This window comes from Monodon monoceros, unplaced genomic scaffold (assembly GCF_005190385.1).
Source record: "Monodon monoceros isolate NGI ecotype Baffin Bay Population unplaced genomic scaffold, NGI_Narwhal_1 Super_Scaffold_3, whole genome shotgun sequence".
NCBI lineage: Eukaryota > Metazoa > Chordata > Mammalia > Artiodactyla > Monodontidae > Monodon > Monodon monoceros.
The window spans coordinates 62,477,499-62,489,779 of record NW_021703780.1 but is presented as its reverse complement, the minus strand read 5'-3'; the positions used below and the strand labels follow the sequence as shown (position 1 = coordinate 62,489,779).

At 45.8% G+C, this 12,281-nt stretch overlaps 2 protein-coding genes and 1 non-coding gene across 7 annotated transcripts in view; 2 read left to right on the top strand and 1 right to left on the bottom strand.

Moving 5' to 3' along the window:
• The window catches only part of KLHL18 (kelch like family member 18), a 66,838-nt gene that overhangs the window by 49,595 nt on the left and 4,962 nt on the right, over positions 1-12,281 (bottom strand). The window contains exon 1 of one of the 4 annotated variants that reach the window (XM_029242287.1): positions 4,519-4,892. The exons of 1 other annotated variant lie outside the window; for it this stretch is intronic. In XM_029242287.1, the coding sequence (XP_029098120.1) occupies positions 4,519-4,647 (129 nt within the window). In that variant the 5' untranslated portion in view covers positions 4,648-4,892. Of the gene's footprint in view, positions 1-4,518; positions 4,893-12,281 lie in introns of those variants that run through there. 2 more of the 4 variants (XM_029242291.1, XM_029242290.1) reach the window with 2 other exon arrangements.
• Positions 2,388-2,460, top strand: TRNAG-GCC. Its single transcript has one exon. It is a non-coding gene; the product is annotated as a tRNA-Gly (tRNA).
• Positions 5,016-12,281, top strand: part of KIF9 (kinesin family member 9) — a 48,001-nt gene continuing 40,735 nt past the window's right edge. For both annotated transcript variants that reach the window (XM_029242286.1, XM_029242285.1), the window contains exons 1-3: positions 5,016-5,119; positions 9,663-9,760; positions 11,430-11,595. In XM_029242286.1, coding sequence (XP_029098119.1) covers positions 9,668-9,760; positions 11,430-11,595 — 259 coding nt within the window. In that variant the 5' untranslated portion in view covers positions 5,016-5,119; positions 9,663-9,667. The remainder of the gene's footprint in view (positions 5,120-9,662; positions 9,761-11,429; positions 11,596-12,281) is intronic.

Genomic DNA, 12,281 nt, shown 5'->3' with positions numbered 1-12,281 from the left:
GAGAGAGAGAGAGAGAGAGAGAGAGAGAGAGAGAGAGAGAGAGAGAGAGAGTGTGTGTGTGTAGAGGAGGTTCCTGTCTCTTCTAAGCTTATGGGTCAGCGAATAGTATGTATATACGGTGATCCCATTCTGCTCTCACAAATAAAGAAAAAGAAAGGAGTATGTGAGGAAAGAATAGAAATATAGGAATCTGGTGAGTCTAAATCTCATCAATAAGAGACTGTGGAGAACACGCATTGCATCTGGGGAGTCTGCCCAATTTGCTGTACCCAGATGAACATGACAGATGCGGCCTGAGCACTGGGCTCCTGGTAGCCCAGAGGAAAGGGGATGAAACCAACTGTTGGGAAGAGGAGATAAGAGCCTCTGTGACTGCAAACCTCTCTACCCAGACTAAGTTTTATGTTACAGGCTGCCAAGAAGTCTTGCACTACTATCCTTCTAACCTTTAAGATAAAATGATTTGCCAAGGAGAAAGACATGGGCTTTTCCTGATAAAAGAATAATACTCAGTTCTATTCATAACCCAAGATCCAAAGATGGGCTCCAGGGGAACTGCTCTTATGACTGAATGCAAAGGTTTGCACATATGTAAGTATGTGCATTTTTCTGGGGAGAGAGTTCAGTGCTTTCAGTTTCTCAAAGAAGTTCGAGTCACCATAGATATAAAATGTGATTTTAAAAAATCCAATATATCAATATTACTCTTTTCTGTTATGCCTCTACTTAACTATCCAACAGGCACCTAAGGAATTTAAATTTCAAATATTTCCAAAAAGAAAATTAAGCAAGGTTCAAGAGTTGGCAGTGAATTTTGAGAAAGTGGCATGCTTGCTAATGCTGTCACACTCTCCCTAAAACTTGGAAAGACAGAAAACGTGACATGTTAAGGATAAGTACAATTGACCTGAGGTAGATTAATTCAAATGGTAGCAGCTGAAATCAGTTCAGTCACTGTCACTGATAGAAGAGGCAACAGGAGAGCAGGAAGGAACACCTGACCTGGAGTCTGGACACCAGGAATCTAGTCTCTAGTTCTAGCTCTGTACAATTTAATCTGTGACCTTGGATGAGTCCCCTCTTCCTCTAGACTTGGTCCTCATCTGTAAAATGCAAGCTATGGAAGTAGATCAGTGCTTTACAAATGCTTTTAAGGCAATGAACATAACGTTTAGATAAAACCATCTAGAATTAAACCGAGTCTAAAACGAATTCAAAATGGCAGGCAGAACACATGCATTTATCTCCACTTCCCCTTAACAGGAAATCCCATTAAGTTATTATTCATAAATATCTACTTACTGAATATTTACTACATGATTGTTTTAAGTGCATTAACTAGTGGAATCCTCAACACTCTTACTAGGTAGGTGATGATCCCCATTTTATAGATGAAGGAACTGAATCACCAGCATTTAAGGAACTTGTCCAAGTTTTCACTGGTAATAAGTGGCAGAGCCAGTATTCAAACCCAGGCGATCTAGCTCGAGTCTGTGTTGTGCTACCTCTCAGACTGACAATCAAGGAATAGCAAAGCTCCCAAGTACAAAGAAGCTGAGAGAGATAAGAAATGTCGCCATATTTTGGAAGATGAAAAGCAGACAAATGGATAGTAACTGACTTATATGGAGAATACTGAGTGCTCTAGATGGCAAGTCACTCCAGAATACCCTCCAAAACTCAACTGTTGAAGATACAGGTTTCCTCTGAAGGTGTGAACATAAGGAAGGCTGTAAACAGGCAGTACTGGTTCCCTGCCCCAGGCAAGTGCCCCGTCACTGCCCCAGCAGAAGTCTGGAGGTTTATTCTCTGGACAGGATGAACCAGAGACTCCAGACTTGAGTAACCAGAGCACCAAGGAAGACATGAAGTGGCACTATTCAGGGGGATTAAGGGAAAGTCTGCATACAGAAGCAAGAGCTCCCAGTCCCCTCCCACCATCAGCTCCTAAAATGATAACAGCCAGGCTTACTCCATGTAGGCAGAAGCCTGAAGGAAGATCCATGGACTCTGAACATATCCCATAGAAAAGGACAGGTCCACCACCTTACAGGTGTGGCTCTCAGAATGTGGCCCGAGACCAGGAACAGTATCACTGCGGACGTTATCAGAAATGTGAATTCTCAGGTCCATTCCAGACCTACTGAATAAGAAATTCTGGGGTGAACAATGTCTGAACAACTGTTTTTTAACAAGGCTGCCAGGTGATTCTAATGTCTGCTAAAGTTTGAGAACCACTGCCCCACTGGGAGGCCCACTAATCAATAAACCCATCCTACGCCAAAAAGCTTCCAACCAGCTTTTCAGTTTCTTTATTTGGAAGAAAGTCTGGAATCACCAGAAGTTTCAGGAAAGACTCTATCTTGAAAAAGAGAAACCGAGGGACTTCCCTGATGGTCCAGTGGTTGAGACTCTGCACTGCCAGTGCAGAGGGCCCAGGTTCCATCCCTGGTCAGGGAACTAGATCCCGCATGCCGCAACTAAGACCTGGCACAGCCAAATATTAATTAATTAATTAACTAATTAAAGAAAAAAAAGAGAGAGAGACTGAAACAGATTTCACAGAGCAGCTCTAGGGAAGGGGAGTGAAATGAGGCAGAGCTTGGTTTGCTTGGCCTCTCTCTGGGCCCTACCATCACAGGGCATTGAACTACTCCTCAGGCTCCACAGAATAGTCAGAAAACCAATGAAGCAGAGCTTTCTACAGTCCTGTCCAGCTCTAGCCTATGCCTTTATACTGGTCCTTATGTCTCAGATCCTTGAAACTAATATAGCAATTTAGACAGACATTCTCAGCTGGAATCACTTCTGATAATTTACTTGTCCCTTTGAGTGAACAAAAAGTATTTGAATGGAAAAAAACACACAAGCATTTTTATGCTACGGGGTTGCTATACTCGAGATGTGCATTAAGTGCAGAGGCAAAATGCAATGCTTTAACTTATATAGTGTGACCATCTCACTCTATCATTCCCTATTTGCTTCTCTGTGTCTTATAAGCTTTCCCTGGCTTACCCTTACAGCCTAAATCTTAATCCGAAAATTCACCCCATTACTGCTTTTCACAAGTCTCTACTCACCCCAAGTGTTACTGCCACAACCAGATCATTCTTTTGTTTACAAATCTCTAGTAGCCTCGACATCTACTACCATGTAATCACCGTGGACAAAAATCTCTCATTTATATTTACTTTCTCTGCTTCCTTCCAGCTCATTTTTCTCAAACCCTTTGGTTCCCCACTAAAGATGCTCTCCCCCGTCAGTCCACTTCACTCCTCTACTGGAAAACTAATCTCCTTCAGGAGGGGTTTAGAGTGATGAAAACCTTAGGCCAGGCATTATGCAAAGAATACCACAAATTTTCTCATTTAATCCTCATATGAATACTAAGAATTAGGAATCATCCATTTTTACATTGGGAAAGCTGATGCTTAGACTAATTAAGTAACTTTCCCAAGGATTTTAATCCAAATCCTTCTGTCTCCAAAGCCACACTTTTTTTTTTTTTAGTCTTTGGTTGAACTATATACCATTCTCAAAGCCACACTCTTAACCATTCTACTTTACTGTCTCCAGAGGTCTGACTCAAATATCTGGAAGAGGAAGTTTCCTTAACGCTGTTGAAAATAAGAAGAGCAAACAGATCTCTGCATAGTTTTATTTTTTAAACAGGGTCCTTCACAGATGCTGACAGCCTTCTAGCCAAAGCCCCACAGGGAACAGGGTTTGCAGCAGCATCTCCCCGCCTGGAGAGCCCCACCTGGCTCAACAGCTTGGCCAAGGAGCAGCACAGCATGCCTCTCTAGCAGGAATGGATGCAAAGCACGGGAGGAAGCCTGGCTCTTGCGCCCAGAATGCCAATAGGGAACAGGTGGTTAAGAGAGCCCTCTCCCCACGCAGTCCATCAGCCCATTCTCCGAGACCTTTGTAGTGCTGCTGGTGGTGGTAGTGTGCCTTCTAGTGCGAGGCAGAGTGGTTGCCCACCTCAAAAGATTTCCAGATGCGATTTTAAAAGCTCTTAAGAGACAAGGTAGTAATCTATCAGTCAAGGGCAAGCAATGACTCCTCAGGAAAAGCCCACGCCTCTACCACAGCGCAGCTAACTTCGAGGGGCACAAAGAAACGTCTGTAGTGGCAAGAAAAGGCGCTTCCGTAGTGCCCATCAAAATGTAGGGAGAGCCACAGCCCCTTCGTCCATAGAGGAGCTGCAAGTCCATTTTCTCTCGTCTGAGTGACAGAAAAGGGAGGCGGGCACCCCAATGTCTCCACTCTGAGGGCCTCAGCGGCGCACCTCTCAGCCTTTCTTTCTAAGGGCTGAGAGGCTGTCCCTGTCCGTCTCCCCACTCAGCCCCAATCTCCCTCTCCCAGTCAGCACCCCTCTCTCCCCTACTCGCTCTCCCTCCAACCTCCTTTCCCCACCCCGCTGAGCTCTAGACCTCTCTTCCCTTATCCCCCGCCTCTCTTCCCTCCCCATTCGGTCCCCTGGCCCTCAGCCCCGCGCCGCCCAGCACCCGGGACCTTGAGCGTCACGTCGCACAGCTTGCCCTGCCGCCGGATCTCCTCCATGACGCCGTAGCCGCGACTAGGCAACTCGGACACGGAGAAGTGCACCAGGTCCTCCAGCTCCTCCGCGCCGTCCTCCACCATCTTCCCCGGCCGCCGCGACTGCGCAGGCCTGGCCGGCTGGCTCGAAGCTAAGCTGGGCGGGGCGAGGGCGCCTGTGGATGGCAGCTCGGAGCGCAAGGCTGGAGTTAGAGCTGCGCGGCCGCCGTAGTCTCAAACTGCTGTGCGCCGGAAGCCCGGCTGCCCCGTTTCCTGGTTCTTGCGCATCCTTCGTTCCCCCGCTACCTCTACCCTGGCTTCGCGCCTGCAGCTGCCGCAGTCTTTTTAGATTAATCGGTCCCATCTCGCGTCCGCCGAATTCGGCCCTGGCCTTACTTGTATCTCAACAGAGGACCGCGGACTTCATTTCCGTCACCACCCCCTACTTCCGGAATCTCCGGAAGCAGCCTGTTGCCACGGCGACTGTGTACACAGCCTGGCAGCCGAGCTTGCCGGGTTTCTTCTGTAGCTGCTAATGCAGTGGTCGGGCTGCGGAAGGGCTCCAGCCTCCGGAGCGGTAAGCAGGGGTCACGCGCGGTCCGGGTGGGGAGAAGGAAGGCCGGAAAGGGGGTGTCCGCCCGGGCGGCGGGCAGCTGCTGGAATCTGAACACCGCTCCACCCGGGAGACCCCCAGCTTTGGCTCACTGATCTGTGAAACCCGGGCGGAGGAGAGTGAGGCGTCGAGGGGACCCTTTAAGCCTTGCTGCGGCTTAGGGTTTTCGGATCTAACGTTCCCCTGGCCCCACGAGGGTCCTACGTCGCCCCTGAGGTTCAGAGATCTCTGGTCTTCTGGACTCTTCTGTATTCAGTTTTCTAACTGGAGGGGGCTTCGGGATTGCCATCCCGGCCCTTCGCTTTACAAATGCGGAAATCGCTCCAGAGAGGCACAGGAATGGTCCCAAGGCCCACTGCCTCCCAGACACCACACAGGGGTCCAGCATGTTGGGTTAGAAAAAGGAGAAAGACCAGTTTGGCCTGGGTCCGAGTCTTTTGTTTAGTCCAAGGCCAGGTGCGTTTGGACCCTCTTTTGGGGGGTTCAGATGCTGCTACCTTGCTGGTGGCTATGAGTGTTCTCCTTGAGAGCCTCTGTTCTGGACAGGAACGCTGGAAGATAGGGACCCACCTGGTCCTCTCCTTTTGTTGAGCTTTCAGGGGTGCTTGGTGGCAACCTGTTCATTCCCACCCCTAAAACAAATGAGGAAACTGTGAGCCTTTCAGCAGAGAGGGCTCTTGGTGGCCACTCAAAGGTTCACTTATTTACACCAGAAATATCTAAGGGTGGTGTCCACGAGGGAGAGGCATTCCCCACAAGGTCCTGAGAGAGAAGGACCCTACTAAAAGGGAGAGCGTGGTGAGGGGCTGAAGTTGGCTTCTTGCAAGTGGGCCTGGAAACCCAGTGTCCTCCTGGAAGGGCTGTGGGCTCAGGGTTGGAGGTGGTGAGGGAGGCGAGTGACATCATGTGCCCTTTGGGACTCTCTCAGTTGTGACCGAAGATGGACCCACATATGGAGATTCCGCCACCCTATGACTTCCAGTCATGACTATCACCACCAATCACCATTTCTTAAGCACCTACTCTGTGCTGGGCACTGTTCCGGACTTTGAGGGGGGATTCAAAAGAAATAAAAGGCACAGTCCTGTCCCTCAAACAGCTTGTAATTTAATTTGGGATCTGCAACCCACTCAAATGATGTGGCGTAAGAACGGTAACAAGGATTATTTCAGTAAGTGCAAGTTGGCATGGGGTCTCCAAATGACTGGGTGTTGAGGGGCTGCTGGGTAGTGGATTTGCAGGAGGGATGTAGTTAATAGAGAAGACTTGTGTCAGGTGGATATGGCTCCTGGCGTGCCTGGAGCCATGGGCGTGAGCATGGGGAGAATTGGGAAGCACAGATAGAATGACTACTTGTGCATGTTGGCAAATTGCTGGGCAGAAAAGGGGCAGGATCTGAGGGGAGGGTAATGCTTGAAGCTGGCCTGTGCTTCCCTTGGGCTGTCTGTGGGTAGGGGCTGCCAGGAGGGAGGCTTGAGCAACCCCCTACTTTTTCATGGTCCCTTTCAGAGGGCACCCTGGGCAGCATCTTAACTTTCCTGGGCAGGAGGATGGGCCATTGGACTGGTATGGGGAATGGTTCCCAGAACTTTAGAAATTGAGTGTAAGTGTTTGCTTGAGTCAGCACACCTCTCTCCACTCTCCACTTCCCAAAAGCCTAGATCAAAGTGAACTTGGAGATGAGATCATCTCTTAAGTTTCCTCAGTTTGGGAGTCCTGTTAGAGCTATTTGTGGCTTTTTATTTCTAGAGGTCAATTTTGCAAACAAAAATCTTAGACCTGAAATTGGACAAGTCATTATCCTTACTCACCTGAATACCTTACAGATTCACTTTCTAAAAATTAAAAGATCTGAGTGATCCCACAGTGGCCAGGAAAAGACTTCCATGAAATAATTACTTGAGGAATGTGGAAAGTGGACTCACACTCTACAGCAGGCAGGTGTGAAAGTAGTTTGCTTATTTAATGTGACATCTGAAGGGTTTGTAATAGGGGTTAGGGTTTTATTTTACCCACTTCATTGAAACTGTAAACTGAAAAAGCAGGGCCTGTCTCTATTTAATTTGCTTCTATAGAGATACTTAATGCCACTTGATGATAGCTAAGATAATTGTATGAGGAAATCAAGTGGTCACCACAAGTTGTGTCTAGAAATGTGGAGGGTCATTAATTTAACAGTCAAGGTCTTGAAAATTAGCTTTTTAAAAATATTGACCATCTGATCAGTTTATTTGTTAGAACACTTTGCAGTAGCACAAACAAACAATTTCTTCCTGAACAATGGTGATGATATTGCTATTTACCAATTTGAAGATGAAATTGAGTCAGCTCCCTATCCCTCATGTTTTCCTACCTCTTCATAAATTCAGCAATTCCTTTCCTGGTTGTCTTTTTCAGAAGTATCCAGGAGTTTTCTTTAGCCTCAACTCCTCTGTCCTACCCCATGAAAGTACAGGTTATTTTAGGGGCAAATGCCTCATTTCTTATGGAACTGGCCCAACCCTGTCAGAGACATCAAAAGAGAAGTGCACGATGCAGCACACATCCTGACCCTCAGGCATTGTCTCTATTCAAAGTCTGTTTTTTACTTTGTGGAGCATTAACTCTAAATGAGTTTTGGGGTTTTTTTGTTTTGTTTTTGTGGTATGCAGGCCTCTCACTGTTGTGGCCTCTCCCGTTGCGGAGCACAGGCTCTGGACACGCAGGCTCAGCGGCCATGGCTAACGGGCCTAGCCGCTCCGCAGCACGTGGGATCTTCCCAGACCGGGGCACGAACCCGTGTCCCCTGCATCGGCAGGCGGACTCTCAACCACTGCGCCACCAGGGAAGCCCAGTTTTGGTTTTTTAAAAAATAAATTTATTTATTTATTATTTTTGGCTGCGTTGGGTCTTCATTGCTGCGCGCGGGCTTTCTCTCGTTGCGGTGAGAGGGGCTACTCTTTTGTTGCGGCGTGCGGGCTTCTCATTGCAGTGGCTTCTTTTGTGGAGCATGGGCTCTAGGCGCACGGGCTTAAGTAGTTGTGGCACACAGGCTCAGTAGTTGTGGCGCATGGCTTAGTTGCTGTGGGGCATGTGGGATCTTCCCGGACCAGGGATTGAACCCATGTCCCCTGCGTTGGCAGGTGGATTCTTAATCACTGCACCACCAGGGAATTCCTGTACAATTCAATTTTTTAAAATGTTTATGAAATACTTTAGTTGGACAGGATATTAGAGATCAATTAACTCTCCCTGTAATACAAACAATCCCTTTTGTAGCATCTCTGCTAGTTGGCATCTTGCTTGACTGTTTGTAGTGTTTATGGTCCTTACTTTGAGAAAGTCTTTCCCACTATAGGAAAACTCCACATAATAAGAAGTTAATTTACCTAAATCTCCCTCTCTGTCATTTGTAACTATAAGCTTTCAACCTATTCGATGAAGCTACATTCAATGTTTATTTTAACATTTTATTATACATGGTAATTACTTGTGATAGTATAAATGAAGGAATACAAATATATGTGTGCCTGCCTGAAAGAAAATGATGAGAATATACATAATTACGTTTTAGGAGAGGCAGAGGAGGTAGGGGACTGAGATTTTTCTCTCAGTGGAGTGGCAGAGAAGAAAGAATATTAGACTATGGGCTAGATTAAATGTACTTCCAGGGAATCTTTTTCTGATCTAAGTTAGTCTAATGGAGGTAGAGAAGGAGGTGCTACATCTGAAGTTAGGTATATTAATGAAAAAAAGAAAATTAGTTCTGATGCATTTCATAGTCAGTATTTTAGAGGAAAATATAATGAATAAGGCTAAGTGTATGTAAACTCTGATACGGAGCATTTGTAGAAACCACATCTAAAATTAGGCCACTAGGGACTTCCCTGGTGGTGCAGTGGTTAAGAACCTGCCTGCCAATGCAGAGGACACAGATTCAATCCCTTGTCCAGGAAAATCCCACATGCTGCAGAGCAACTAGGCCCGTGGGCCACAACTACTGAGCCTGCGCTCTAGAGCCTGTGAGCCATAACTACTGAGCCCATGTGCCACAACTACTGAAGCCCACGCACCTAGAGCCCATGCTCTGCAAGAGAAGCCACCGCAATGAGAAGCCCGCACCCCACAACGAAAACTAGCCCCCGCTTGATGCAACTAGAGAAAGCCCATGCACAGCAATGAAGACCCAACACAACCAACCAAATAAATAAATAAAAATAAAAAATAAAAATAAAATAAAATTAGGCCACTAAAGGGAGCATTCTTTTTGCTTTGTATTTCGGTCTCTTAGGGGGTTGTTGGTGGAGAGTGGTGAGGCACCCTGTAAAGTAGGAAGTACACGGACTTGTTGAACAGCATCCTGTGGACAGATCACTGAAATGCTGGGGGGCAAAAGGAAGACTGGCTCTCAGTGGGAGAGGAAAACATGGACTGCACATCATGTTTTCTGATCTTGATGAATGACACCTCCATTCTAATGGTTGTTGGAGGACGACTACTGAAAATTTTGCTATTTTCTTCTTTTTAGCTAGAATGGGTACTAGGAAAAAAGTTCATGCGTTTGTCCGTGTCAAACCTACTGATGACTTTGCTCATGAAATGATCAAATATGGAGATGACAACAAAGTAAGTACAGTGTGTTTGCCTTCACCTGCCTGGGCATCTCTCTGTCCCTCCTCACTACAACCTCTAAGGTTTCCAAGCAACCTTTTAAGGACCAAGACAGAATTGGTAAAAGTTCAGATGGAATCTAGAGTCATTCAACGCCAAAGCACTCCCCCACAATGCTGTTGATGAGGAAACTCATGAAACTCCCATTTTTAATGGGAGTAGGTCCTTGTTGGTTATCCATTTTAGATACAGCAGTGTATATATGTCAGTCTCAAAATGGGAAAAGAATTTGAAAAAGAATAGATAGATGTATAACTGAATCACTTTGCTGTACACCTGAAACTAACACAACATTGTTAATCAACTATACTCCAATATAAAATAAAAAGTTAAAAAAAAAGTTTACCTTTGTCCTTATATCTGACACAGGAAGCTGACATTTGTCCACACTCATAAAACTTTCTGGTGATCAGATCTCCCAGGAAGTACAATAGGAATGTCCTCAGATGATTATTATTAAACTTACCAAAGGGAGGGAGAAACTCTTATGGAGAGGACTGGAAAGATCTATCCATCCCCCTGTCCCCACCACTGTCCTGACAACTCTTCTGAAGGCTGTGACAGGCTTAGGACACCTCGAGACTATGGGATGTTTTCATTCAGCAAACATTTGTGGATCTACTATGGGCAGCATGGAGACATTAAGAGAGGAATTCAAAGGCCAACTTCTCAAGGTTCGAAAGTCCTAGCAGTCAGAAAGAAACTCACATGCAGCGCTGTGAAGTGCACGCTGATGGACACGGATTCAGTGACGACTGAAGCACAGAGCATTTAATGTATGAATAGACCAAGCCTTTCTCTGTTGATCTTAGTTTTTCTGCATGTGGCTGTGTCTTGGCTTCTGGACTAGGGCAGCCAGTATAAGATTCCAGTGAGAGTCTGTTTACATTAGAAGTCCCCATTTCGAAGATTGGAATCTACCATTGACCTAACTTAATATGTTTTTAAACTGGCTGCTGCCACAGTGGCTTGCTATGGAGGGATCTAAAACTTTAAAAAATTTTTTTAGAAATCTTTGCATCTAAAAATCTGCTGATTACAAGTAGGTAGTCACCCTCAATTTAATACCAGTGAGTAACTGTGTCTGAGGAGTCCAGAGCCTTTCCTGTGGCTATCATTTCATCATTGCTCACATTAGCCCATAGCGTGTGTGTGGAAGTAAGTGCTCACCACAGTGCTGAGGGAGGCCTCACCGCCAGTCACCAGGGAGATGGGGCTCAAGCCCAGGCCTCCGTCACCAAGCCCGCTCTTCTCTCTGGCCTAATTCAAGGCCTCCCTGTGCTTATTGAATTTATCTAAAGCTTGTTTAATGTGATAAATATTGATATGTGATAAATATGCTTGACCCCATATCAGAAATGGGGGAACCAAGACAGACAGCACCCTGAACACTAGGGTGAGATGTGCGGAAGCCAGCAAGTGCTCCAGTCTCCTGATCCTTCCACCTTGAGGATATGTGGCCTCCCTGCAGTGCCTTCCTTCCCACCTCCCAAAGGTCGTCCAGAATATGTGCAAGTCCCTGTTCTTCCTAAAGTTCACCTCCTCTGTTTCCTCCAGGTCAGGCCTTGGCTATCAGTGACTTTTTTATACCAGTTTCTTAACAAGTATCTCTCTCTCTTCCTAGACCATTGATATTCACTTAAAAAAAAATACTCGGAGAGGAGTTGTCAATAACCAGCAGACAGACTGGTCATTCAAGCTGGATGGAGTTCTCCATGATGCCTCCCAGGACTTGGTTTATGAGACAGTCGGAAAGGATGTGGTTTCTCAAGCCCTCAATGGCTATAATGGTAATTTAGTTAATTAACTGTTGTTTTACATAAGAACCTGTGGCACCCCCGCTCACCCAGGAAGAGGTACAAGTATTTTGTGGTGAATAAAATACAACTTCACTTACTAACTTTTGTTTATTTGTCTGTCTCCATGTTCTTATGGTGGGAAACTTATTTGCTTGGTGATACTGTGGGCATGGCTTGATCCATGGTCCTGGGATCCTACCTTCATAGGAAGATTAAATGACCCTGACTCTCTATAGGTCATGGGGATTCAACTATTATCCTGTTTCAAATCCCCTGAATATTAGTTTTGAACATGTCTTTATGATAAATTTGATGGAGTCAAAACATTTTTCTCTTGGCTACCTGCTAGGAGATATTTCCATTCATTCTACCAGCGCAATCAATCTATTCTATTGTAGTATAGTATTATTTACATATATCACTAAAGACGAGTACAGTTTGACTTTCTTAAAAGCTTAACTAAAAAGCTTTTTTAACAAATTAAAATTTATTGGGAAATTTTTACAAACTAGTTCACTCTAAGACTGTTTCAAAATCTTTTAAAAAAAATATTTATTTATTTATTTGGCTGCGCCAGGTCTTAGTTGCGGCATGTGGGATCTAGTTCCCCGACCAGGCATCAAACCTGCCCCCCCTGCATTGGGAGCACAGAGTCTTAGCCACTGGACCGCCAGGGA